At 40.6% G+C, this 25,439-nt stretch overlaps 1 protein-coding gene across 2 annotated transcripts in view; it reads right to left on the bottom strand.

Annotated features, from left to right (window-relative positions):
- Positions 1–6,577: 6,577 nt before the first annotated feature.
- LOC6652204 (zinc finger protein 423 homolog) overlaps positions 6,578–25,439 on the bottom strand; it is a 34,935-nt gene continuing 16,073 nt past the window's right edge. The window contains exons 1-4 of one of the 2 annotated variants that reach the window (XM_023181158.2): positions 13,755–14,076; positions 12,176–12,654; positions 10,140–10,282; positions 6,578–10,057 (exon numbers count right to left, since the gene is read on the bottom strand). In XM_023181158.2, the coding sequence (XP_023036926.1) occupies positions 7,063–10,057; positions 10,140–10,282; positions 12,176–12,654; positions 13,755–13,848 (3,711 nt within the window). In that variant the 5' untranslated portion in view covers positions 13,849–14,076 and the 3' untranslated portion in view covers positions 6,578–7,062. Of the gene's footprint in view, positions 10,058–10,139; positions 10,283–12,175; positions 12,655–13,754; positions 14,077–25,439 lie in introns of those variants that run through there. The other variant, XM_047009845.1, reaches the window with a different exon arrangement.

The raw sequence follows: 25,439 nt of genomic DNA, 5'->3' as shown, positions 1-25,439 counted from the left end.
AGGTAGAGACGGATGAGTCAATAAAATTATTACATTTTTCGCTGGCTTAAAATACGTTGTAATGCTGTTTTTTTTCTTAAACTTTTATCTAACAATGGATTCACACTTGCAACTTGCAATTTTTTCTCCTTGTTGGAGTCCCAGTTAGAAAATTTGATTTCCTTTCTGCCTTTCGTTTGGCTCTCTCGTTGCGGCTTGTCGACTTGATTAAATTCTGAATATTCTGTCTTGCCACCTCGGGAACATCTAAAATGCAGTAGGAAAAACCCAGCAAACGAGAAAAAAATCATAAACGCCGACACGTGCCCAGATGTGGGCTACATAGACCGTCAGTCCAGTCGGTTGTAACCTTTTTTCGAGCATAAATTATCATCAGGTTGGCCCCCAAATTTGGCACCTGGCCGAGTGGCAAACTATGTCTGTTTTGTGAACTTTGACGAGGGCGCGTGCAGCTATTACAGCTCCCGTTTGCCTGCTTCGCGATATCTCGTCCTAATGAAAGTGTTGGAGTTGCTCTATATAGTATAACTAGTTGCTCGGCTGGTTGGCACTCATCATCTGCTTCATGTAATTGAAATTGCGCGGTGTACGCGGTATAAAGTCGTAAAAAAAAAAAACACAACAACAACCAGTTTGTCACACTCTAAGGCCAGGCACGTACGCACCAAGAGGTCAAGACGCACTAAATGGACGCGGAGTTGGAGGAGGCGAGGTTATGTTGAACAGGCAAATTGTGAAACTTGTCCATTTCTGTCCATCATCATCTTCATGATCATCGTCGTAAGAAGCGACATGAAAAAAAAGAAGACATCTCTGGTTTGGGCCAAAACTGTGTGGGTCATAAAAGAGAACCCCCGACCCCCACAAAGAAGTCAAAGGCGAGCGTACTTAGAACAAGTTATCACAATTCTTGTTCAACGAAACTTTAATTAAGGTCTCCGATTCTAAGGAAACATTTTACACACCGACCCATGGGGTATCCATTTACGGAGAGAGCATTGACACTTTTTTGTTGCAGAATTCAAACTGACAATTTCCTCAAGAACTTGGCCACATTTCCACCGATTGCTCCCAGATTGCTATTGGGTTGATTTAGTGAGACTTTGAATTCTCGGATTTTATTTCCCTTAAAAATTCCTTTGACTTATACCGGCCATCGAAAAGCTTTCTATTCATCTCACCTGAGCTCTTAATATCTCTCCACATCCTTTCCCAGCGATTTGCTTTGGTTCTTCTAGAAATTTGATCTTTTTTCTGTGATAAGAAAATTTTAAGCAGGCGCAAAGCATAAACACGCATAAGGAAATGTCTTGGCAATTGCTCTGCCAAGGTCCTTTTGTCTTTCAAAAGGACCTTTTGTGTCTTATCAAGGCGAAGCAAACTTGGGTCGCTTGAGTCGAGGAGAGCCTCGTCTTGGGTAACACAATACTTTTGCTTAGCAGCAGGAACGGCTATGGCCATGGCTCGGCAGGAGGTTCCTTTATAATTTTTCGCGAGAACTTAAGGCGGAGGTGCCATGCCGCTTGATCCAAGTAATCGTGATCGTGATCCCTTTGCATCTGGCTGAGAGTCCCGGCAACTTTTAAAATTGCTCATGACAAACAAACCGCCCGCAAAATAGAAATCCTTTGTACTCCATATACAAGTAATTTGGTGCTATGAATGGCAATCAATCAATCAAACGATTCCCTATGGATATCGATTTACATAACACAGATATTACGGCACGTTCGGATAAATTCCGAAGAGGAGAGGGGGGTGCGAGAAAACTAGAAGAAGAATAACGCAATGGGAAGTGGAGGGGTAAATGTCTATGTTTACGTTTTGTGGAAAATTAAATATGAAAAGTTATATAAACATACTATTTATAGTAGCTACTAGTATTATATAAAATCGAATTTCACAACAATCTTTGGACTTTCCATTTAGAATCACAAAATTCCTAATCTTGGTAATTAAGTGTGGAGCTAAATGACCCAATTTTGATTGGAGGAAAGACTAAGTTTAGGCTAAAAAGTGATTTTTCATTAAAGTGAAAGGATCAAGATACAAGCAAACAAATATAGTTCAAGGATAAGCCCTTGACTGCAAGTCAAATGGAATTGGAAATGGAAATATCAAATACAATTAGGCAAAAGTCACAATTTTGTGTAAACTTGTTTAAATTCATATAACTATTACGTCAAAGTGACATAATTAACAAAGGGTGAGTCTGTGCAAGTAAAATATGTATGTACATATAGTATAATATATATTTATTTATTTATTTGTACAGTGTTAGCTTATAGATAAATCTATAGCTACAGGGGGGACAGCCAGACAGCAGCTGCTAAGGCCTTTGGCTGGTTCATGCTTAGATATTCATTCTTTTAATATAATTCATATAATTTTCTTAGTCTAGAATATATTATTTTGCTATGCTAGCTTATCTTATAAGAGGTTCATAATATTGGTTAGATTGAGGTATTTTATAATTTATTTTAGATTTTCAGGGGTTGGGTTGGATAGGAGTGCGATAAGGTTTTGGTTTGGGATATGGTTTCGAAAGCTTTGAAACACCGTGCATGTGTTCAAGATATGTTCTATATTCATAATAGAATCTGTGTTGCAGAATTTACAGTGGTTGGGATTATTTTGAAGGAATCGATGTTCGTGTGTTAGTCTCGTATGTCCTAGTCGTAGCCTTATAAGTTTTATTTGGGTTTTTCTAGCCATTTGGCAAATTTCTAGTTTTTTAAGATAGTCATCAACATTGTATTTGTTATGTCTGTTTATCTCTTGATACCAGCATGATGTCTGTTGAATTAGTAGTGTATTTAGGTTGGAGAAGTATTTTTTAATGTATCTGTTTATGTCTGTTTTGTTATAATTGGGATGCGTAAAGAGGGGTGATATAGTCGCCGTTTTTGCAGGAAATTCGTTGCCCTTTATACCAACATGGCAAGGGACCCATGGGAGCAGGATTTTAGGCTGTTGTTTGATTAGTGTTTTTCGAACTATGTCTGGGTAATATGTGTTGTTGTTAATATTTTGAATAGCTTCAATTGCTGACAAATATATATATATAATATATCTTCAGTGCAAACAAGGGCATTTTAGAGTTTAGTGGTGTCCTTATCTCTGCTGATTACAAGTGATTGTTATATGCCTAAAATTTTGCAGCGTTTCGATTTCATTTCATCACACCCATGCCACGCCCTAAGAGCATTCCGACCGAAACCGAACCGAATTCCTTTACATAAACACCTACTCACTCGTCACACACACAACACACACACACACACTCTCACACATTCCCCTATACCATTTATGTACTTTGACTATCAACCAATGGGAAAGGCGCCGAATGGGTCGTCATATGTGCTTGGCTCCTGCGCACGGCCCAAAAATTGTTGTTCAAGTAAATAGAAAACATTTGTTGTTAATCTAATTGTGTAATTAAGGCAGTCTGTTTTAATTTATGTTAATTGTTTGCGTTTGCCGCCTGATACTGATAGAGATCAAGCCCTCAAAGGCGGAGATTAATCCAATTAGCGCCTCGAGCCACTCGATGAGGCTTTTGTCTTTTGGTCAGCTAATTAGTTAACACAATGTGTTGGTCTCAATTGAAGGCAGGAAGTGACAACTAATTGACAGCGGAGTGTCTTTCATAATTCCAATTTCACATTAATATCTATACGGAAAATCCATTAGCTTGTGTTGTAAAGTTTCAAAAATGAAATTCCTCTTCTGCGGTGGATATATTATGTAAATCAAGTGAAATCATCTTTCCATTGACACATTTCCTGCCCTCATCCATCAAGGAAATTCGCACGATATCATTAACCATTCACCATTAACCTTAACATTATTGACAAACGGATATGTTATAAGGATATGGCGCTTTCAGAAGTCACTTTCCCAGGCATTGCCATTATTAAGTATCATCCTTCTTCAAGGACCATCGTCTTTATTTTCACATCCTCATCTTCATCCGCATCACCCCCATCGGTAAATCACGCTAATAAGCCGGTAATGAATATAATGTAAGTCCACGGAGAGGGCAGAACGAACCTTGCATGTTTGGCACACATTCAGTGTCCTTAACGTCCTCCCAACCTGCGGAAGGAAACATTTGCCAAGGGTTGCAAAAACAGAAAACCAAAATAAAAAAAAACGAAGGGAAAAGCAATTTTTCACTTTTGTTTTTGTTTAATAAGGCATGCGAAAATGTTGCCCTGTCACTTCCTATTGCCACTCGAAAGGAGTTCTACATACGGAACATCTCCTCCAGCTTTATTTATCATCATTTATATCCATTTTTGGTTTTTTGGGTGTGTGTGTGTCCCAGTATCTCTAGTTGATGCAAACTTTTCTTCATTTGTCAAAGTTATGCAAGCTTAGTCGAATGTTATTCCGAGTCGGGACTCACCACCCATGCTTATCCTCTTCCCCCCCTACCACCACCTTCATATGCTCAGTCTTTGCCCAGACAACACTTTACCAGACTGCATAAAGGAGACATAGAAATAGGCGACCAGCTTAGGCACAGTGGATGCAAATAAGGAGACATTAATTTATGTTTTCCCTTACGGTAATTCGATAACTTGAATAATGGCAATCTTTTGTTATCATTGTGCCATTACACAAAGAATTACAAACAAATTTGGTTATGTTGACCCAATGCTTATTGGCTTGTTCGATACAGAATGATTTCAGAAAAGAACAGGAAAGGGCCTGTAAAAGTGTTTATCACAAATTTGCAGTCTAGTCAAAACTTATTATTATTATTATCAGTTTACCAGCACTAGCAACTATGACCTTCGGTTTGGAGGAAACTACATCCATGCCATAGCCTAGGATTCGAACTTGGATCCTCGTTGTCCAGTTGATCCAGATGGCGATACAGCATGTATTTTAACTACTTGCTTCTGGCTGTCAATAAGACAAGACCATATTATCATACGCTTGTCTGACCATCCATTTACTTATTTTTTTCCTCTGCAACTTCTCTCACTTATTGTCTCGAAAAGTACGATAAAATTGTCAATTGTCAGACACACTTAAGCATAACCCTAATCCCCAATCCTAACTTAAGGCGTACCAGTAAAGTTCACCAAATTAGCGAGACATTCAAAGAAATAACTTTTTTTGTAAGCAACAAAGCGGCAGTAGCTTCTCCACATAAAGCAGGGTATAGCAAAGTTTGACAAGAAATGACGACATATATGTTTTCATCTTATTCGATTGCTGTTGGGGAAAATTTCAAAAGAAAACATCTTTTTTACGTTGGACGGCGTTCCATGTAGAATGAAATGCAGAAATCCCAAGGCAATTTTAGATTTCAAAAAGTCCTCGTTGAGGTTTTACATCAAACCATTTAGGTCTTGGCTCTTTGCTTCACCTTTGTCTCACTGGTCTGCCACAACGACTCTGGAGTGTAAAAACCTGTCAAATGTTTCGCATACCAAAAATGAGCCAAGTCGGATCGATGAGTGATGCTTTGATATGTTGGTGGTTTTGGACATATTGGTGACGCATTTAGTGTTCGAGGCGGCGGCGGCGGTGGCAATAAAAAAGAGTTTCGCAGAAATAGCCAGAGAAGAGAGAGAGACAACGCATTGTAGTGTCGAGAGATAGAGAGTTGGACGCGCCTGGCGGTCTGGGCGGCGAAAAACTGATCAATGAAGTTTCCAAGCGACTTTCGATCAAAGCCAGAGCTGGCTCTGGAGCTGCTCTTGGAGCAAGTTTTCCAAGTGCGAACTTTGGTATGTAAGGCATGGCGCTAATTAACTACTGCCGGTGTTTAGGCCATGAAGAAGACCGACTTAAACGTGGTGGACCATCATCATCAATTGGCCGATGATGAACATTTTTATTGATTTTGTGATGATTGCCGACGCACGGGATAGGACAGGTGCAGCAGAATGAGGATGAAGATGAGATTTGCTTGGAGGCCTTCTGGTCTCTGCAATTTATTAAATGCGATTTATTTGCAATTGCTTCCCAGAAGCACCAGCCAGCAGTAGCTGGACACAGCCACAGAAAGAGAAACAGAAACAGAACAGTCGAGGTGCTGGATTAGGTACAAGTCGTCCAAAAGATGCCCGGTTGTCGTCGCCGCTGCATTTCATTCTAAGAAACGAGGCAAGTAATTGCCACCGGTCTTGCAGATAGAGATCACCCAACTGAGATGCCAATTTGTCCTCACTCATTCGTCTGTGAGCGAGAGTGAGTGAGTGTGGCTTATGCGAATTAATATCAAGCCAAATGCCGAGTTCAAGTCCAAGGAGTCACCTCCAAAATCGGGGGAGCGCACCTTTTTTATGGGCATTACGTGTCGCGGTTGCCGAAATGAGGAGGCACAAACCGACAAAAAAAACAAAATATTTGCCATAAAATTTTCGGCGACGCATGTCGTCAGCTTCCATAAAATGTAGCGACGGCTTCTTATCAGATTTTCCCCCCAAGCGAAGCCAAAGCGAGCTTCTAAGTAAAGTCATAAAAGGAATTACGCGACTCAGTTGGTCTTTTGTGTTGTTTTTTTTTTATGTTTTTGGGTTTTGTTTTATTTACTTAATATATTATATTATGTTTATTGTAAGTATTTCTACACAATCAAAATGCTTTGGTGCTTATATAAGATATATGTATAACTATGCATGTAAGTTACAACGTTTTGGGCATAAAAATACTGCGGAATAAGAAAAACGCAAGGCGTTGTCATTTCATCTAGTTATTTCTAGTATATGGTTTATAGAAATGATTTATCATTAAAAAACTATCACACACAAAATTCTTGTTAAGAAAACTACACGATATATAGTATATATATATATTTTGTGGACCTACTACCCTAGGCAGATGTCAAATGAACATTTTAGTTGAGGATATAAGCTAGGGATATTACGGATACTAAGTATGTGGAATGTAATGCTAATTGAAAGCAGTATAGTGGCAAGTACTTTTCATTTGCCGAGTAAAAGAATTAGTCTTATAAATACAATAAAATATGTTTCCTTTATAAATTGTCTAGTTAAAGTTGTTTTCTTCAGTTCTTCTGTTGTCTGTTTCTTTCTCTCATTAAGAGCTGTTGCTAGACCGTTCCATTAACTCCTCCGATCGCGTCTCATGAGGCATTTGTTCCACTTCAATGTACTCCTCCTCTTCCTGGGCAGCGTTGGTCGTTCCTTCCTCGCCATTGTCAACATCAGAGGCTTGAGTTTCCGATTCGTAGAGCTCAAGTTTAACCGTTGCGGGACTAAGACTTGGACTGCCTAGGGTACAGGGCGGCTCTTGTTTACTTAAGGATAGGCGACTCGGAGGGGCTGGTCGCAATTCATGTCCTCGCTGGTGGTGCTCTAGCTCAGCTCGGAAATAGAACTTCTCCGGACACAAGTTGCAATCATAGGGTCGCGAGTGGGCGCCATGCTCCACCGACATGTGATTGAGAAGTCCTCCGGGAGCAGTGAACACTGCCGAACAGATGTAGCAATTGAATCCACGCTGTTCGGTGCCAGCAAAAGTGTGCTCAACCAGATGCTCTTGAAGTTTTTGGGCATGGGGCAGAATCATTTTGCATAGATTGCAGCGATTCTCCAGAAACGGGGAATGGTTGGGAGCAACAGCCGTCGCGGTCGCCGGAGCCACATTGACCGATGGCGACTCGGATAGCTTGTTTCTTTTGCCATTCAAATTATGTTTACGCAAACACTTCTCACAAAGTTTGGCAGGGATGTGGCCATCAATTGGTGGTCCAGTGGGCGGAAGCGGCTCAAGACACAAGGCACACACTGGCTCCTGGAGGCTGCCTCTAGAAGTGCCTGCCGATGATTTAGTGTGGAACTTGGCATGCAAGGACAATTCGAACTCGGAGTGCAGAGTTTGGCGGCAACAAATGCAGGCCAGCGGCAGGCTTCCATCGCTTCCGTGCTCCGTGAGATGATTGCGGAAGGCGGCCACATCCTCCAATTGATGCGAACAGTGCGAGCACTTGCCCGACTGTCCCACCTTTGAGTGCTGCAGTTTGTGCTCGGCCAGGATCGCGGGTGAGGGGAATATCTCGTCACAAATTAGGCATTTGTGCTTGCCCGTCGAATTGTGACAGCTCTTCATGTGCTGCTCCAGTTCGGCCCTGGACTTGAAATTACCCGCGCAGTATGCACAACGTAGACTGACACCGGTTTTCAGATTGTGGGCCAACTTGCGATGGGAGTGAAGTTCAGCCTCGCTGCGAAGATCTTGGCGCTCGCACATGCCGCAACTGAAGGTGGCCGGGGGTGGTGCTGCCGCAGATCCCGGCGGTGGCTCTGTGGAAGCGGGCGGAGCGGGTGAAATGGACTTGGCCTTATACATTTCCATGAGATATCTCTGACTCAGTCCGTACATCAGTGCCGGGTGGGGTGAGGGCTGTTGTGCTTTTGTATCTACTTGTAGGGGGCTGTAGAACTTGGATGGAGCTGTGGGTGGTCCTCCTCCCCCACCACCAAAGAGACCCTTGAATTTGAAGGCCACGTTGTAGTCAATGATGTTATTGTTGTTGTTCGTTACAGCGGCTGCGGCAGCGGCAGCCAGAGGAGGCAACAGGGCATTCACATATAGACTTCCCATAGCCATATTGGGGGAGGATTGCTCCTTGTTGTCCTTCACCCCGCCATGTTGGCTCTGCATATGCCTGTCGAGCAAAAACTCGACATGAAATGTTTCCGGACAAGAAGGACAACGGAATTGTCGAGCATGTGCCGCTAAATGGAAGTGCATCTCTAGCTCCGAGGAGCAAACGGCACGACAAAACATGCACTGGAGAGGATTGGTTGGGCTCACACCACTTGACACTGATCCCAGACCGCTGCTTGTCTGATTGCCCAGGGCTAATTGATGACGTGTCTTCACATGTACATGGAACTCTGAATCAGAACGGAAGAGCTCCATGCAGGCACTGCATCTCAACAGCTTTGTTTCCTGGCTGTGGGCACAGGCCAGATGCAACTGCATGGCCATTCGATTTTCGCAGAGCTCCGAACACAAGGAGCACTTCAAAATGGTCACGACATGGTCGGCTAGTAAATGTTGCTGCAGATCTTCAGCTTTGGCAAAACTCTTACCGCAACTACTGCAATTAAACTCTGAGTTGGTGATCAGGAAATGGGCAACCACATGACGCTCGTACTCCTGTTGTTCTGGCAAAGTGAGGCCACAATGTGGACATATCAATTGCATTCCTTCGGCTATGTGAGTCTTGAGATGATTGCGAAAGCTGTCAAAGTCCGGCAGGCCTGCATTGCATTGGTTGCAAAAGAAGACACCTGGAGGTGGGACAGGTCCGGCTGCAGGAGTTTGGGTTGGCTCCTCCATCTGTCTCTTGTTGCTACTCAAGTCTGTTGGTAGTTCCTCTGGCTCTTCTGCCTTCCGCTGTGGGCTAGACAGGTCCTGTTTCATCTGCTTCGGCATTTCTAGGCGATTGAGATGCTCATAGTAGCTGGCAATGGATGGTGGCGAACTGAGCCTATCCAAATGGGTGGTCCTCATGTGCTGGAAAAGTCCCGCAATGTTGCCAAATTTCATGGTACAGTACTCACAGTTCAGCTCGAAGGACTCTGACTCTGTTTGTTGTTGCTGTTGTTCCTGTTGTTGCTGCTGCTGCTGCTGCTGATGTTCATGGACACTTTGCAAGTGGGCATTCAATTGTTCCAGACTACTGAACTCTGTCACCTTGGGGCAGTAGCTGCACCTTAGCAGAGGAGTGGGTGTAGATTGGTTTGTGTTTGTGATCCTTGAACGTTTCGGATAATCCAAACGACTCGGACTCCGACTACTGCTGTCATTATTGGCCAAAGCCAAGGCATAGCGACGCTTGTGCAGACTGCTATTACTCGAAGACACCGATGCGGAACCCGTTGATCTCGGACTGTAGTTGAGGGCATTGGGATTGCCCCCAGCAGCCAAAATGGCGGCGTTCTTCTTGTGCTTTTGCATGTGCGAGGTCAGAGCGGCTGCCGTATTATAGCCACGATTACACATGCTGCACTGGAACGGCTTCTGGATGTCATGGGTTTTCATGTGGATCTTCAGATGATCGCTGAACAAATATACAAACAGAGACGACATCAGTTAGTAAGGGGAACAGGGGGATGTTAGACCGTTAGTTACTGGGCGCTTACCTTCTCGAAAATGCCGCCTCGCAATGCGGACACTTGTAGTTTCGCTCATTTGTATGCAGTTTCTTATGACGATCTCGGGAACGCTTGTGCTTGAAGAGCTTGGCACAGTACTCGCACTTGAATGGCAGATGTTCGGCATGGCTCTAAAATAAAACACAATTTCGCAACTTAGTAATCTTGCATTAAATTCTTTCAACTAGCTGGGGCCTATTTTAAATTCTTAGAAGAGACGAGCGCGGACATCTGGTCACTTATGTCAACTGTCGTCTAACTCGGCTTAAGCCCCACTCCTGGCCTGAATTTATAGATGTCTCAACATCACCTGAATCCGAATCTCCGCAAAAAAATCTGCATACCCCGCATTCTATGATGGTTTCGTAGGTGTTTCGCTTGCGACAAAAATTCATCTAAATGCGCAACGCACACAATTCAACAATCCGTCAGAAGGGGAACCTAACCGGTTTACTTTTTGGGTTCTTTGGCAGTCGGTATGACACAAAGTCGGTGGAGCACTTTGAAGTCTAACTCGACGGCGCAAAAAATACAAAAAATTAGCCCATTTGTATGCAGCCCCCCAATTGACTTTGCTTATATTGCACAATATGAGCGACTTTAGTCCGCTGAAGCAAAACACAGAAAAAAAAACAACTTTGTCGTGTTGGTTATGGGTTTTTAAACTGTGCGCGCAAATCATCATCACCATCAAAAACATAATTTCATAAGTAAACGGATAGCCATCTACTCCTCCTACTATCCCATCCCATCCCATCCCGTCCTGTCCGGTACTGAAAACGTGCGAGAATTACCCAAACCCGTGGCCGAGTCAGGCGCTAGGATCAAAGGCAACAACAGCAGCGGCAGCTTCATGTTAGACCCGAGCTTGTCGTCGTTAGTAACGATAACGATCTGCATCGGGATCGCGGATAGGGGATCGGTTGGTAGTCCTAAACACAGTTGCAATTGGGTTAACAAGTTGCTGCTGATGTCATGGGCGTTGCCAGCTACCAACCACAATAGTCATGGTCGATCTTTATGCAAATGCCACAGAGTCAAGTGTGGGTGATGAGAGAGAAAGCTTTGCATCTAAATCTGCATCTAGACTTACGTGATTATTGTTAGAAATTCAACCAACCCTAAGCAGCAGATTTGTAAATCACACATATACCAGATACTTAATATACCATAGATGTACAGTGAAATCACGATAAAGCGAACTCTACTAAATCAAACATCTTAATGTAGACAATTTTCTTTTCTTCAGCGAGAAAGTACTAAACTTTCAGGATTGTTCTCATTCTTGGTTCCAAATATTTTGGTCGAAGTCATATATAAGACTTGATCTCGCTTTCAATTTTCCAATATTTAACAAACAACCAAAAGTTATCGTTTCCTAGTGTGCTTACAGACTTTATAATTTACAATTTATATTTAAAACATTGCACTAATTAATATTATTAACACGACAAATTTGTTTATTGGTTTAGAAACACAATTCAAAAGTTGTAATTATAACGTTGAAAGCCCCCGTAGAGTGGGTGAACCTAAAATAATTCCTTCTGGGATTGACAACACCAAGCTGAAAATCGGAGACTCAATCAGACCTGATAGCTTCTGAGTTATAAATTCAAGTAATACTTGGCAATAAAATTACAATTTTGTCCAAGGAATTTTCACCTTTCCGTTTTGATACCGAATTCAAGAACATTAGGACTGATTATTTGGGTTCTCTTTGCCGTTTTTACTTTCCAATTTGAATTTACTTGGTGAATTTAATTTTGCACAATTCACTAATTGTCTCCTTTCTACTCCGCTCCCTCTTCGTTTCCGGTAAAGTCAAGTTGTCAACCGAAAACTCTTGGGATTTTGCAACCTTTTCGCCTAAACTGTTAACTGTCAATCAAAAGGCATCCAGCCGCAACCACCACCACCCAAGTCCTAGGAGTCTAAGCGCTTTACGTTGGCAGCAGGAATGCCAAGTGACTAATTAACCACGCCGAGAAAGCCACCCAAACCAACCCCTTTTTCGTGGAACTCACCTGCACGTGATGCTTCAAGTAACCGAGTCGCGGAAATGATTTATCACAGAACTGACACTGATAGGAACCGTCGCCTCGGCTTTTAATGCTTTCGCCTGTCAACTTATCAAACTTTGTGGTGGCATCCGAGGAGACGCCTCCAATGCCAGTTGCTCCATCTTCGGTGGCGCCAGTGCCACTGCCTGAACCCATTTTGTTGGCCTCCTTATTGATTTTGCGCAACTTGTTGGCAATTTTCAGAGCCTGCTGATGATGGTAGTGGTGATGATGATGATGATGGAAGTGTGAGGGACGCTTGGGCTTGAATAGCTGTGCGGGATCCTTTTGGTCACGGTCGGCATGAGCCTTGTGTTCTGTTTGCAGATCCTCAGACAAGCCGGATACGGCCGAGGCGGGCAAATGGTGATGGGAATTGGGTGTCAGGGTCCCATCCGAAATGCTGGGCGAGTAGCTGGACGAGGTGTGAGTGCTGTACATATCTGAAATGAACGGAGGGTGGGGAATTGGGGCAATTAAAAACACTGCGATTAATATTGTGTGGGCAGCGATAAATGCATCCTTATTATCTCGTCGGGGTCGGCCTTACCCATGCGTTACTAAGACAGGAAATCAACGCCGGCTATCAAAAACACACACTGGACAAGACACTGGACTTAATTCAATTAGCTCGGTCAGTGTAATGCTTTTGGTGTTGGGTGTGTGTGATGATCCCCCCATTCCCCCATAGACCTCTTATCTTGTAAATGAGTTTCATGCAAACTAATTGAGCTTTGTTCTTGTTGTGGATTTTGTAGTTTTTAATTACGATGTCGCTTCTCTTACTACATGTGGGTCTTTGCCTCCTTATGCTCTGCTCTGGTTTGTTCTGACCTCATCCCATTCCCATTCCCATTCCCCATTCTATTTCATCCATCAACGCGCGCCAAGTGTTGTCACTTTCCGTTTAGGATAACTTTCAATTAAACCTAATTGTGGGCAGTGGGATCTATGAACAGATATCTCCCCTCTCTCTCTCTCTGTCTCTAACTTTTTAGATCAATTTAATTAGGAAACATGAAACTATACATCAGATTAATTATAGACTGGGAGCTGTAAGTTCTTTACCATTCGCTTATAAAGTTCTAAGGGGTCAAATAGAAAGTTTTCAAAGATTTGATTAAATTGTTCAAAAGACGTAATGCTGTGGTAGGGTAAGAAATGTCAAAGAGGTTAGAAAAAGATTTAAGATTGAAGTTGGGGAGAAATGGGAAATTAAAAGAAAAGAAAAGAGATTGAAATGTATGGGGAATCAAATTTATAAAACTATAATGAATCTGAACCCTAAATTCTTTAGCCAAGTCCAACCAGTTTGATATATGTATAATTATTTTCCAACTGATAAAATATGTTCAACTTTAGGATCCTTTAATAAAAAGGATTAATTGGTCCTTGTCTTGGAATTTTCTTCACTTGGAAGCAATTTAACGTTGAAGTCTTTGCCTAAATTCCTATTTAGAATTGACTTAGCATATTATTTCTATAACATTTTTTTGCATTTTTATGCCTCTTTAAGCACTTTTTATGAAATGTTTAAAATTACCGTTGCTAGTTATCTCCTTGGTGGCCTGAATCTTTTCGATTAAATTCTCCAAACGCGAACTAGGACCGCGATATAACATTTTTAGAGCCATCATGGCATAGTCAAGGCACAATTCACAGGAGAAACTCTTCACGCACTTTGCACATTAATCGTTTAATATATTAATCACTGTTGTCTATATATATCGGTCCCAAAAACCTATGTTGCACCAAAGGATCCGGATCCGGAACCGTGTCCGTATCCGCTATTGAGATTGGTGTTCTTGGTTCTTGTTGGTGTTGGGTTGGTAGAGAGGACGACAGCGACGACCACGTCTATATGTTCCGAGCACCAAAATGTAACTGAAAATCTGAGCCAAGTAGACGTAGGAAACAGAAATGCAGCTGAGAACTGGTTTCGCAGACGTCTCTCTGTTCGTGTGCTCGGTTTGCGTGTGTCTCTCTGTCTGTGTGCGTGTGTCTCTCTGTCTGTGTGTGTGTGTGTGCGTGTCTCTGTTGGGATTCTCGCCCCAAGCGCTGCGACAAATGAAAAGCAACAACACAAGCGTTTAAATGGCGCCCCACACCCCACCCCCACACATACACGAACACACCAACACGAACACATAGCGCTGTCTCAGAGTGTGAGTGAGCAAGCTGAAATGCTCTTTTATATAGGCACCACACTCACACGCACACAAATCGGAAGAGACCGTAAGCGAAAAAGAGAAAGAGAGTGCAAAAGCAAGAGAGAGAGATAGCTGTACATTGGTGTAAGTATATAATAGACTTGGTTAGGACAGTAAAAAGGCGGGGCATGGGTTCCGATTTGTTTTTTTCTTCTTCTTTCCTTTATGTATAAAGGAGAGAACAGTAAGAAGGAGAAGGCATTAATTTGTGCTCGACAAATTACACACACTCACACACACACATAAAATACTTTTTGTTTATTTATGTGCACATAAAAATCTAATTTAACCAAAATGTCAGGTGATGATGTGATTTATCTGCTCTCTTTTTCCCACAAATTTCATGGGAAATCTGCTTAGAATTCGCAGGTGAAACATGTGGGAAAAAGAACTAACTTATTCACATGAAGTTTTAAACAAAGTTTTTATTTTACCATCTGCAAAATGTGTTTTAAATAGGAATCGAATCCATACTTGTCTTTACGCTAAAGTCAGTCTTAATACCAAATTTTTGAGTTTATATTTTTCTATAAATATAAGTGAAAGTTTATTTTTTAATGACAAATGATTGATAAGGAAAAAAATTCATTATGTACCTATATTATTTAGCGGATCTAGACCTTCATTTTGATGTGGGCTAAAAATTACAAATTTCATGACACAAAAACTACAAAAGTAATTATCAAAACATGTAAGGAATTATCACACATTTTTACATCAGTTTTTAAGACCAATAAGTTGATTGAAAAGATATAATAGAAACATTTTATTTCTAAAAAAAAACTGTGGAATTCTCAGGTTAAGAAGGACTTGAGAATTTTGCTTGAAATTCATGAAGTGCCCCAAAAAATTCCACCCTCTACTCGTATGTGGTTGAATTAAATTGCAAAAACCGCAAAATTTTGTTTCCATTTACAACATCGTGCAGGAAAAAATTGAAATTCGAAAGCATGAGAGAAACAAAGGGCAAAGAAAGGCAAACATGTTTCAGCCATTAGCGAGGCGAAATGCAAAATTGAGAAGCCCGTCAATATGGGCAAAATGTAAAAATGGCACCGAAAAGCGGTGCGAAAATAAATGCATATTCACATGGTCCTTGACAGGACTGGAAAAGGACTGAAAGCGATGGCAGCCGCAAAAAGGATGTTGTTCGAGTCACTAAAAGCTAAATTAATTATGCATGCAGTGCCAACAGCAATCACAACAACAACAACAATGGCAATACCAAAATGTGCAGTAACCAGGAAAAGTTTCACCGACAACTGTCAACAGCAAGCAAAACCTCTGACTTCTTCTGTCCTCAATCTCTGGCTTCCCCCCCGCCCCCTGCCGCGATGTGGCAACTATTAAAGCAATTAAAAAATCACTTTGCACACATTTTTTTGTACCGCATTGTTTTTTGTTTTCTTTGTTTTTGTATTTTGTTGTACATTTGAACATTACTTTCAATTTACTTGGCTCTCATTGGCCGAGCCGACTTCCGGCCAATAGGAGTCGAGCCGCCCTTGGCGCATGCGTTGCAGAAAGTTGGAAAGAGATGGACTGCTTTCGTTCGTTTTCGTGTGCTATTGACAGGCCGATTTACGCTTGGGTTAATTGGCATGTCGCTTTCTTAACAGTTTGTTGCTTGAGTCTTTGGTTTGAGTGCCGATTAGAGAAAGCTATATCTGGATTGGGCCAATCTACTAATTGTAAGTGAAAACGCAAATCAAGCTAAACAGTTGGACCCATCAATCTAATACTTTGCTTTTCATTTCTTAGTCCCTTTTTTCTTTGTTAATTTCTCCTGGAAAACCCACAAATAAATCATTTTTTCAAATTCTAAATCATCTAAATTGATTTCTTGGTATTTACCATTAGGGCAAATTACCATTGAATTAATTTTTAATGAGCTTCGAAAAAGAACTTTTAAGAAAAATGTCCAAACAAACTGTGGAGCAGGTGGATACGATTGAGGAGGAGGAGGGGGAAAGGAAACAAGCTCCCTAAGCTTCTTACCTTGATTTCCTTTCAATTGCCTCTAATTGTTTGACTGAAATCAGATCTAAACCTAAATTTGAAATGTTAATTGTCCTCTTACATAGCAATTTTCGGTTTAAAAATGCAAAAAGTCACCTCAACGTTGACATTGAGAAAGATTTTCCGTTGTTTTTCGTTTTTCGTTTTCTCTGGCTCTGGCTCTGTCTCTGTGTTAATTACATTTGAGTGACAGTTTTGTGACAGGACCACGACAACTCGGGGGAGGGCGAAAGGTAGCAAGGTGTGGGAGGGTGGCTGCCAGGCTAAGTGGGTGGGTACGGGGACGATGGTTTTTGGTGGGTGAAAGGGTGTTCTTGTCCATATCCATGTCCAGGTGTATGTACATATATATATGTATGCTGACTGACGCCCCAAACTTGACTTGGCCCTTCTTCACTGTGTGTACTATATGTGGTATATGGGTCTGTGTTCATTTTTAATGCGCTAATGTGAGGAAAACTTTTCTGACTGAGATTTAGACAGAGATGGTCAAGTGGACCGGAGCAGGCGGAATGCGGGCTCATGTGTCAGTTGCTTAATATATGCTGATATGCTGACAGCAAAGGGTTTTCGTTTGGGTCCATGAGGCTCTGAGGCTGAGGCTAATACTGAGGTTGAAGCCGGCGCCCTCATGCATAATAGATAAATTATAAAAATATATACGAATATGTGCAATGCACACTCATCCAATGCTCCTGCTGTCATCAGCCATTGTCCTTCAGCCTAAGTGTCCTTTTGTTTCAGCGCATTTTAAATTAGCCATTGGGTTTTTCAGCTAAAAAGTCACTCAAATTGTCACTTTGATGTCCTGACAGCTGCCCGAGTAACGTGTGCCCTTCATGTCTCTCCATAGATTTCCCCTTCCATTTCCTTTCATTTTTTCCTTGGTAGCTCTCCTTTTGGGTTTCATCATTATTTTTTTTTCCATGGCTTTTATTAACTGCACAATTAATCAGTTAGTTAAGGACAACATTTAATTACAGAGACTGTGCGTTAGGTGGTCAACCGGGGGAAACCTTTTATTAGCATTTCCTTCCTTCTTTTTTTTAGGAAAAGAGTTGATGGAAAGAGTTCGTTTAAAAGTAAAACACTGAATTAATTTTCAAAATAAACACGTAAAACTCTTCAATTGAAACCTTTTTTGTTTTTGTTTTCTAAACAATTAAGTGGGCGCCATTTCATTTACTTATCTTTCCTATCACCAGGACACCCCCAACTGTGTTTCATTCTTGACCAAAATTTATCAAACAAACAATTATTGAACGAAAATCTGTTAAGTGTTGCACTTAGACCTCCAATAACAATATTTGTCAAGTCATCCCGATGATGGGTATAATGATGATCCTTTCAAAACAAATGTCAAATAGTCACACTGAGAAGAGTCAACGCAACACTGAATAATGAATAATGAATGCTGAACGTCGACCACAATCAAGGATCAGGCATCGAGGATCGGGCGTTTGTCTCAATCTCGAAGGAGTCGCTGACACGAATCGATCAGCAGTCAGACAATTGTGCATAAGTCAACAGGTAGGCAGTCAGGGCAGTTAGGGTTTTCCATTGATGAAATCGACTGATCTTGTCAGTGGGCCTAATGATTCTTCTGACACTGGCGACGTGTCGGCCCGAATCGATTTTGAGGCCCATAATTGACTTTTGCACCTGTAGTAGAACGAAACGAATATTCATTCAAGCACAGAAAAGGTAAAGTTTCCTAAAAAAGGGTTTCGGCATGGATATGAATGTGGATTGGGATTGGGATTGGTATTGGAATTGTGATTGTGATTGGGATGGTTACTGGGACGGCACGTGCTTTCAGCTTGTGGTTTCTATGGTTGGTGTTGGGGTTGCGGTTGCTCTTTGGGGTGGGAGCGAAAGAGAGAGATTTGGTTCTTAAAATAAAACCAGCTGCTCAACCTAAACGGTACTTGACCAGCGTCGAGTATACGCGTGCCAATGGCCATAAACTGGAGCATAAAGAAGTTGAAATAAACAATGAAAAGAATAAAGCCAGATTACCATGCCCGATTGCCACATCCGATGTCTTTTGTAAACATACCAAACCGATTCCGGTTACTGATATCTCTCTGACCAACACACACATAAAGAGAGAACCAGAAAACGAGAGAGGTAGAGTGAGAGACAAAACGGAAACTAGAACTCAAGTCGACTTGAGTAATGCCAACGGAAGATGTGAGTGCCAAGATAACTGTACAATGTGCATAACTACAAAAAAATTGGGTTTACGAGCCTCAAAGAGCAACGATATTGACAATAATAAACATAAAATTATTTTATTAGCTCCATTTCTGCGGTAGTTCTTGCCACCGTCTTTCTCCACGCATTTAAGTAATGAACAAGATGAAGGTGAACACACAAAAGTAATTCAATTTTGTATGAATTATGAATTACACTCGGAAATAGTGTCACAGGGTTGACAAATTTTACTATTTTCTTTCCAAACAGTTGCCCTAATTTTGACCCTGCGATGCAAATGTATTTACTGATTATTGATACATAAGTTCATACAATCCAAATGTATTCTACTTATGTGTAAATACAGATAAGGTGAACTACCTAGGCCCTTACCCTTGAGAGGCGTTTAACCTGGAAAGCTCACATCAAGGTCGAGCTAAATTTAAAACCGTCCTCGATTCAGTGGTTACTTGGCAGGAGATCTGAGCTCAGCACCTGCAACAAAGTGCTCCTCTATAAGGACATTCTGAAGCCTGTATGGACTTTTATCATACAACTCTGGGGCACAGCGTCTAACCCAAACACTGAAATTCTGCAGCGATTCCAGAACAAGCTTCTACGCAGAATTGTTAAAGTGCCTTCTTACGTACTTAACTCAGTCATCCACAGAGACCTTAACATCCTGTCAATTAAGTATGGCATCCGATACCTCTCCAGGATAGAAACCCATGATAGTGCACTGGCACTCAAACTGCTGGACTACAGCATGCAGATTAGACGTCTGAAAAGAAGTCACCAACTTCCCTTGCCATTTAGACCAGAGACGGACTGGTGATTCCACCCCCGTTTCATTGTTACCTTTGATAATATTTGCTTATTGACCATTTCTACATCATCCTCTAACGGAGCTTTATACCTTCAGGTCTGAATTGGACACTTTCTCTAATTTCATTATTGAATATTGTAAAAAATTGTCAAAGTAATAACCTGCACATTCTCTTGAGAGGACTAAATGTTAATACGACAGTCAGTACCAAGGGAGAATTCATTTTAATAGTAGGTACAGTGAAACCTCTGGGACTCCTCCAAAGAATTTGCTTCAATCTTTTGATTTGGTATTGGTACTTATTATGATTTTTTCAAGGGATTTCACAAAAATTGTTATATTGTGGGTTTCGTTAGTAGTCCAGATGAGAATATTAATATATGCCTATATCGAAAATGTGCGGTTAATGTTTGAAAAATGTATTATTACATTTTTCGAATTCTGGTTGCTGAATCAATAATATTGTACCTATCATTTAACAATCCTAATTGCAATTTTTAATTATCGGCTGTTGCGATCTTAGTATCCTTTTGTCCTCGTCCAAACTTTTCGGAATCCAAATAATTTCACCATCAATTCATCTACTTGTTTTGGTTTATATTCATTTGCATTTTAAATAAATTAAAGTCCAATTTATAACTTTTCAGAAATAGAGTTAAGTTACTTTTGAAAACGAATATTGAAAGTGAAATTAGGTCCAACTGACATTATCAAGGATTATGAGGAAACTTTATTGAGAGGTTCAATAAAAAGAAATCAAAAAAGCTAATCTGGGCCTCCCAAGTTCGTATATGTACCCTTGAGTGCGAGTCATTTTCAAGTCTATAATCCTTTAATAAATTTTCCTTAATAAGTTCCGTTTCTCATAAGATTTTGTTGTAAGCTGTCACTACTTTAACAAGATTTTTTTCTATTTTCACATTATAATATACATATAGCAAACTTCTCGACCGATAGTTTCTATTGTGCCTATATGGTATAGTGGTCCGATGTCAAACTGATTAGAGTACATTTCAGAACAAGCATATGTTTTTCAAAGACCACATAACCATATAAAAGTGTTTAAAAATATTCTTTTAAGAATCCTTTTACAGTTGGGGTTATGTACAATCAAAAGGAATGTTCCAAAAGGTATTAAACTTCTACTGTAAAATGATATCTGACAAAATATTAACAGGAATAATTAACAGTAAGAACAGGGAAGCTTCAGTACAGACACCGCTTTAAATAACTTGGGGAAAAGTTGCGTAAATTGCTACAAAATATATTTTTATACACTTAACTCTGCCAGGATGTGAAAGTTTTTATAGTGATTTTGATTGGATATTTTCTATAGTCTCATAGTGGTTTCATCACATGTAACTTGGACGACGCTAATAGACACGTTGACCCTTTTGGTAAAGGGTATTTTGCGGATGTGTATCCTTTTAGGTAGTCGTTGGTTAAAGAAGAAAATGTATCTGAAGCTGGTATCATACCCTGGGGAATGATGTAACACGAAATTGTGCATGCGAGTGGCATAAGAAGAGCAGCGACAAAAAGTGCCTCAAAGTATGCACATGGGAGACACCAAAAAGCAACAGCAACCAATTGCTATCAGCATGTATCCTTTAATTTTACCTTATCCTGAAAGTGCGTATGTGTATGTGTATGTGTTGACACTTTCCACATTAAAAAGGCGAAACGAAACCGTCTATGCGCGAAAGTTTTTCTTTTTAGCCACCCAGTTGTTTCCTAAATCTTACACCCAACAGCCATAAATCATTTGAAAAGGTGGCAAAAGCAGCAACACCGTCAGCTCCAGCAGCACGGCGACGGCAAAGGCGGGAGCGTTGGCGAAGGCGTGTCATAACTTTTGAGGCTGAAGGAAATGCTCACGGGTATACGGGAAAAAGGAGGTGTTGAAAAGTTGTTGGAAAAAATTGCCCATTGAGAATAAAAACAATACGCGACTGTCAGGGAATTGCCATTGCAACACTGCAGCTGACAGAAGAAAATATAGCAAGGAGCTGGCAAGTCCTGGCCAAGTGTGAGCAGGACTTGCAGGACCAACTTTTTTCCTCTGCATTGTGCGGTTGTTGTTCAGCTTTTTGGTGTCCAATGCATCTCTGTTTTTCCCATTACACCTGAGATTGGCTTTGGAGCAAACTAGCTGTGCGCAGTTTGGGGCTTTACATTTTTTAAAGTTTTCCACAGAAAAAACATAAAACAAATGCCACAGACCCACTAAAAGAGTGTGGCAAAGTTGAATCAGTGCCTACAAATGGAAAGAAACGAGAACAAACAATTACAGGAAGATTCTAACGTACAAAATACATTTAACTGACCAACTAAAAAGATTTTTCTTTTACTCAATACTTTTTTAGGTAAATATATTAAGAACGAATTTAAACTTTGTAGGTCACATAAATAGAATCCATTTGGATCAGGATCTACAACAACAAGGTTAGTCAAGCTATAGACAGAACAGGAATATTGACAATTTTTATACCATACACCCATAGGGTGAAATGGTATATTAAAGTCGCCAAAATGTATGTAACAGGCAGAAGGAAGCATCTCCGACCCCACAAAGTATATATATTCTTGATCGGGATCAACAACCGAGTCGATCTAGCCATGTCCGTCTGTCCGTCCGTCCGTCCGTCTGTCCGTATGAACACCTAGATCTCGGAGACTGTAAGAGAGCCACCAAATTTGGTATGTAGACTCGTGTAGTATGTAGAGTGATCAAGTTTATTTCAAATTTTTGTCACGCCCCTTTCCGCCCCCGCAATTTAAAAAAAAAGCGTTTATCTCAAAAACTATTCTAGCTAGAGACACAATATTTGGTATGTATATTCGCTTAGTAAATGCACACAATTTTGCAACGCCCTTTTCCGCCCCCGTAATATGAAAAACTTGATTATCTCCCGGAATTTGTTACCTTATGCAATCAAATTTATCACACTTAAATTTAATACTAATATCTAGCAAAATACCAAAATCAGATAAAAATCGGACAAAAAACAGTCGAGTTATGCATATAAACGTTTTTCCATAAGGCCGGAGTTGGCCGTTGGCGGTGGGGGCGCTAGGGTGCTCGTATGATTGAGTGAGCGAGATACTAAGATATGATTGTAAGAAGCATGTGAAAATGCATTTGTTTAATACAGTTGAAATATTTGCTCTACTGGTGTATGGTATACCTAAGTCGGCGAGACGACTTACTTACTTCATTCTATTAATGGCCAAGTAAATTTTCTATTAAGTGCCACGCATTTTGTAGGTTATTTTAGGTTCTAAAATAAAAGCACACTTAATCGCATCAGCAGTCATTTTTATACCATGCATCCATAGGGTAAAATGGGTTATTAATGTTAGCATCAATATCCGAGTCAAGTCTGTCCGTCCGTATGAACTCGGAAATCATCTCATGTCTTGGCCATGTGCTTATTAGATTGATTGAGATAGCACTTTACTTAGTGCATGGTAAGTGCTACTCAAGTGAAAATAAAGTCACTAAAACAAGGATTAGTATTCTTTTTTAATTTTTGCATGCATGAAAAGAATATTTATCTGCTCAACAATAAATTAAAGATTTTGTCCTTAAAGGATGCTATGCTTTTGGTAAAAATTTAATTTATGCAAATGAATCCTGTTGCTTAAGAATTAATTGAGAATTAAAGCTAAAGGCCAACTAATTTGATAAATTTTTATACTTTAGTCTTAACGTTTTTGGTGTAACATTATGGATTAGAAACATGCTTGGTCCAAAAGGCGCCATCAAAACTGAAGCTCTGTATTAGAAAATGCATTTTGTGGCCGCCAATTTAAAAAGTGTTTTCAAGTTTTATCAATAGGACCCATTGTTAGCGTCAACGTAGTCTTTTTCGGTTTTGTAAATAATGAAATCTTTATGAAACCTTTAAATTAACTAGCATTAGATTTGTTTAGCCCCATTGACCCAGATACGCGATGATGGTTGCAAACGCTGATATGAAGAGTGTCCGAGTGGCTTTAAAAAGTTCTCTACGTGATGATCGGTTTACTTTTTGACAGCCCAGCCGCACACAACGTTTTCGTTGAACATCAAACGAAAAAGGGCAGAAAAAGGTTCATTAACCGCCGATCTGAAGTTGTCACCGCTGCTCAGTTGACCAGTTTTCCACACTAACATCGAGACTAAGCCCGACTCTCACATCAGATTTGTATCTTGTTGTCAGTGCGTAAAGCAATTTGCCATCATGCTGTTGATGATGATGATGATGGGGATGGAGATGGAGATGATGGCTTCTTGAGAAAGCAACGGTTTGAGTACACGGTGAGAATCTGACGCTTTAAGCAAAATTTTCAACTTTACCAGTCCAACAGTCCAAATTCAAATACCTTTCTGCCACGGACAGTCTTTTTGACCAAAGACAGCAACTATTTATGTAGTTACAGATGCGACAACTAAGTATCACGCACTGGAGGCGGGGGTTGGCGGAGGGGCAGACATTTTGCATGTAAGACAAATATGTAATTAATTGCCTTTGGCTTCAAAAGGAAACTGTAAAACTATTTGCATACACGAGCATGGTAAATTGTCTTCTTCAGCTTGTCACTTTTAAAAAGGAGTAAGTACACGTGCTATTAATAAATCACGACCACAAGACTAATGCAGCCTCGAGACCCTTTAAGCGGAAGCAAGACAAACAAATGAAGTGACTTGGGCAAACTTTATCTCAACAAGAAAAAAGAAACCCCAAACACACACACACCATTTCAAGGAGTTGGAGGACATCTGAGACGACGCGGCGGTTAAGGGAAGAACCTCAGTCCGAGTGCAACTAATTGTATTTCATTGCATACATTTAGGAGCACAGCATAACATCACATGGCATAGCAATGAAACGGCAGAGACATCTTACACCGTAAAACGTTTCAAAATTGTACTCAAATAGCCATGGAGATTTCCTTAGAGCCAAGCAGACAAAAACAAAAAGCAAACAAAACCAACCACAAGTGCCTCAAAACGAAACGGAAATTGTAGAAGGGGCAGCGGCTCAGTCAGAATGTAAAAGGGCAACAGGAAAAAGGAAGTGAGAAACTTATGAAGCAAGCATGCTAAAAAAGAACTGAACTGGCCAAGTGTTGAGTGGATGTCGTAGGTTACCTTGGCGAGTTGCCCAAATGCACTGAAAGAAATTTAGAATAGAATTCTGTTTTCCAAGGACCCTTGCCTAAAGCGCACATAAACTGTTAACGCTCTGCGTAACTTAAATTTCTTATCTTAAAGTATAAAAAACATTTAAGAAAATTGGTATACGAAAGAAACAGTTTTCAAATATGGAAAAGCAAAGCAATGGATCTCTTTGATGCCCAATACCTATTTAGATATTTATTTGAGCTCATCGCACCGATTATAATTCTTAGCTTTTCTTAGTTAGATATTACTTTGAAGTGAACTGTACAAATTTAGCTTCCTTAAAACATAACTCATTGCAGCTTCTTGGATCCAGCTACTTTGAGCCTGTTAAATAACCTGGCAATATATTTTCTTGTTAAAGCTGCAGATGAAAAATTTTGGATGGAATTATTAAATTCCTTCGACTTTTAGCTACGTTTCATAGCATATAATAATCTTTAAGCCAACTGAGAGTTAATCAAGATTTATAAGATTTCTTTCAATGTAGCTCTAGACAAACTCTTAGGCAGTCAGCCAAGTCAAGTCAAAGCAGATGAAGGCGAGTGTGTATGAATGAATGAATGAGCTACAAAATAGGCAATCCGGGAAGGATGTGAGACCGAGACCGAGACGATGATGCCAAAGACATATCTCTGAGTAAAGCAAAAAAAACATGAAGCACACAAAATGCACACACACACACACACTCCCACTTCCACACACAGAAAGAGAAAGAGAGACCCCCCCACACAGAAAAAGAAAATGGAGAAAAAATAAAGAGGAGGAGAGGACTCTGGGCTGAGAGTCGACACCACAAAACGAAACAAA

The sequence above is a fragment of the Drosophila willistoni genome (genome assembly GCF_018902025.1).
Source record: "Drosophila willistoni isolate 14030-0811.24 chromosome 2L unlocalized genomic scaffold, UCI_dwil_1.1 Seg168, whole genome shotgun sequence".
Lineage (NCBI taxonomy): Eukaryota > Metazoa > Arthropoda > Insecta > Diptera > Drosophilidae > Drosophila > Drosophila willistoni.
The sequence above is the reverse complement of the archived record's forward strand: the minus strand, read 5'-3'. Positions and strand labels throughout refer to the sequence as shown.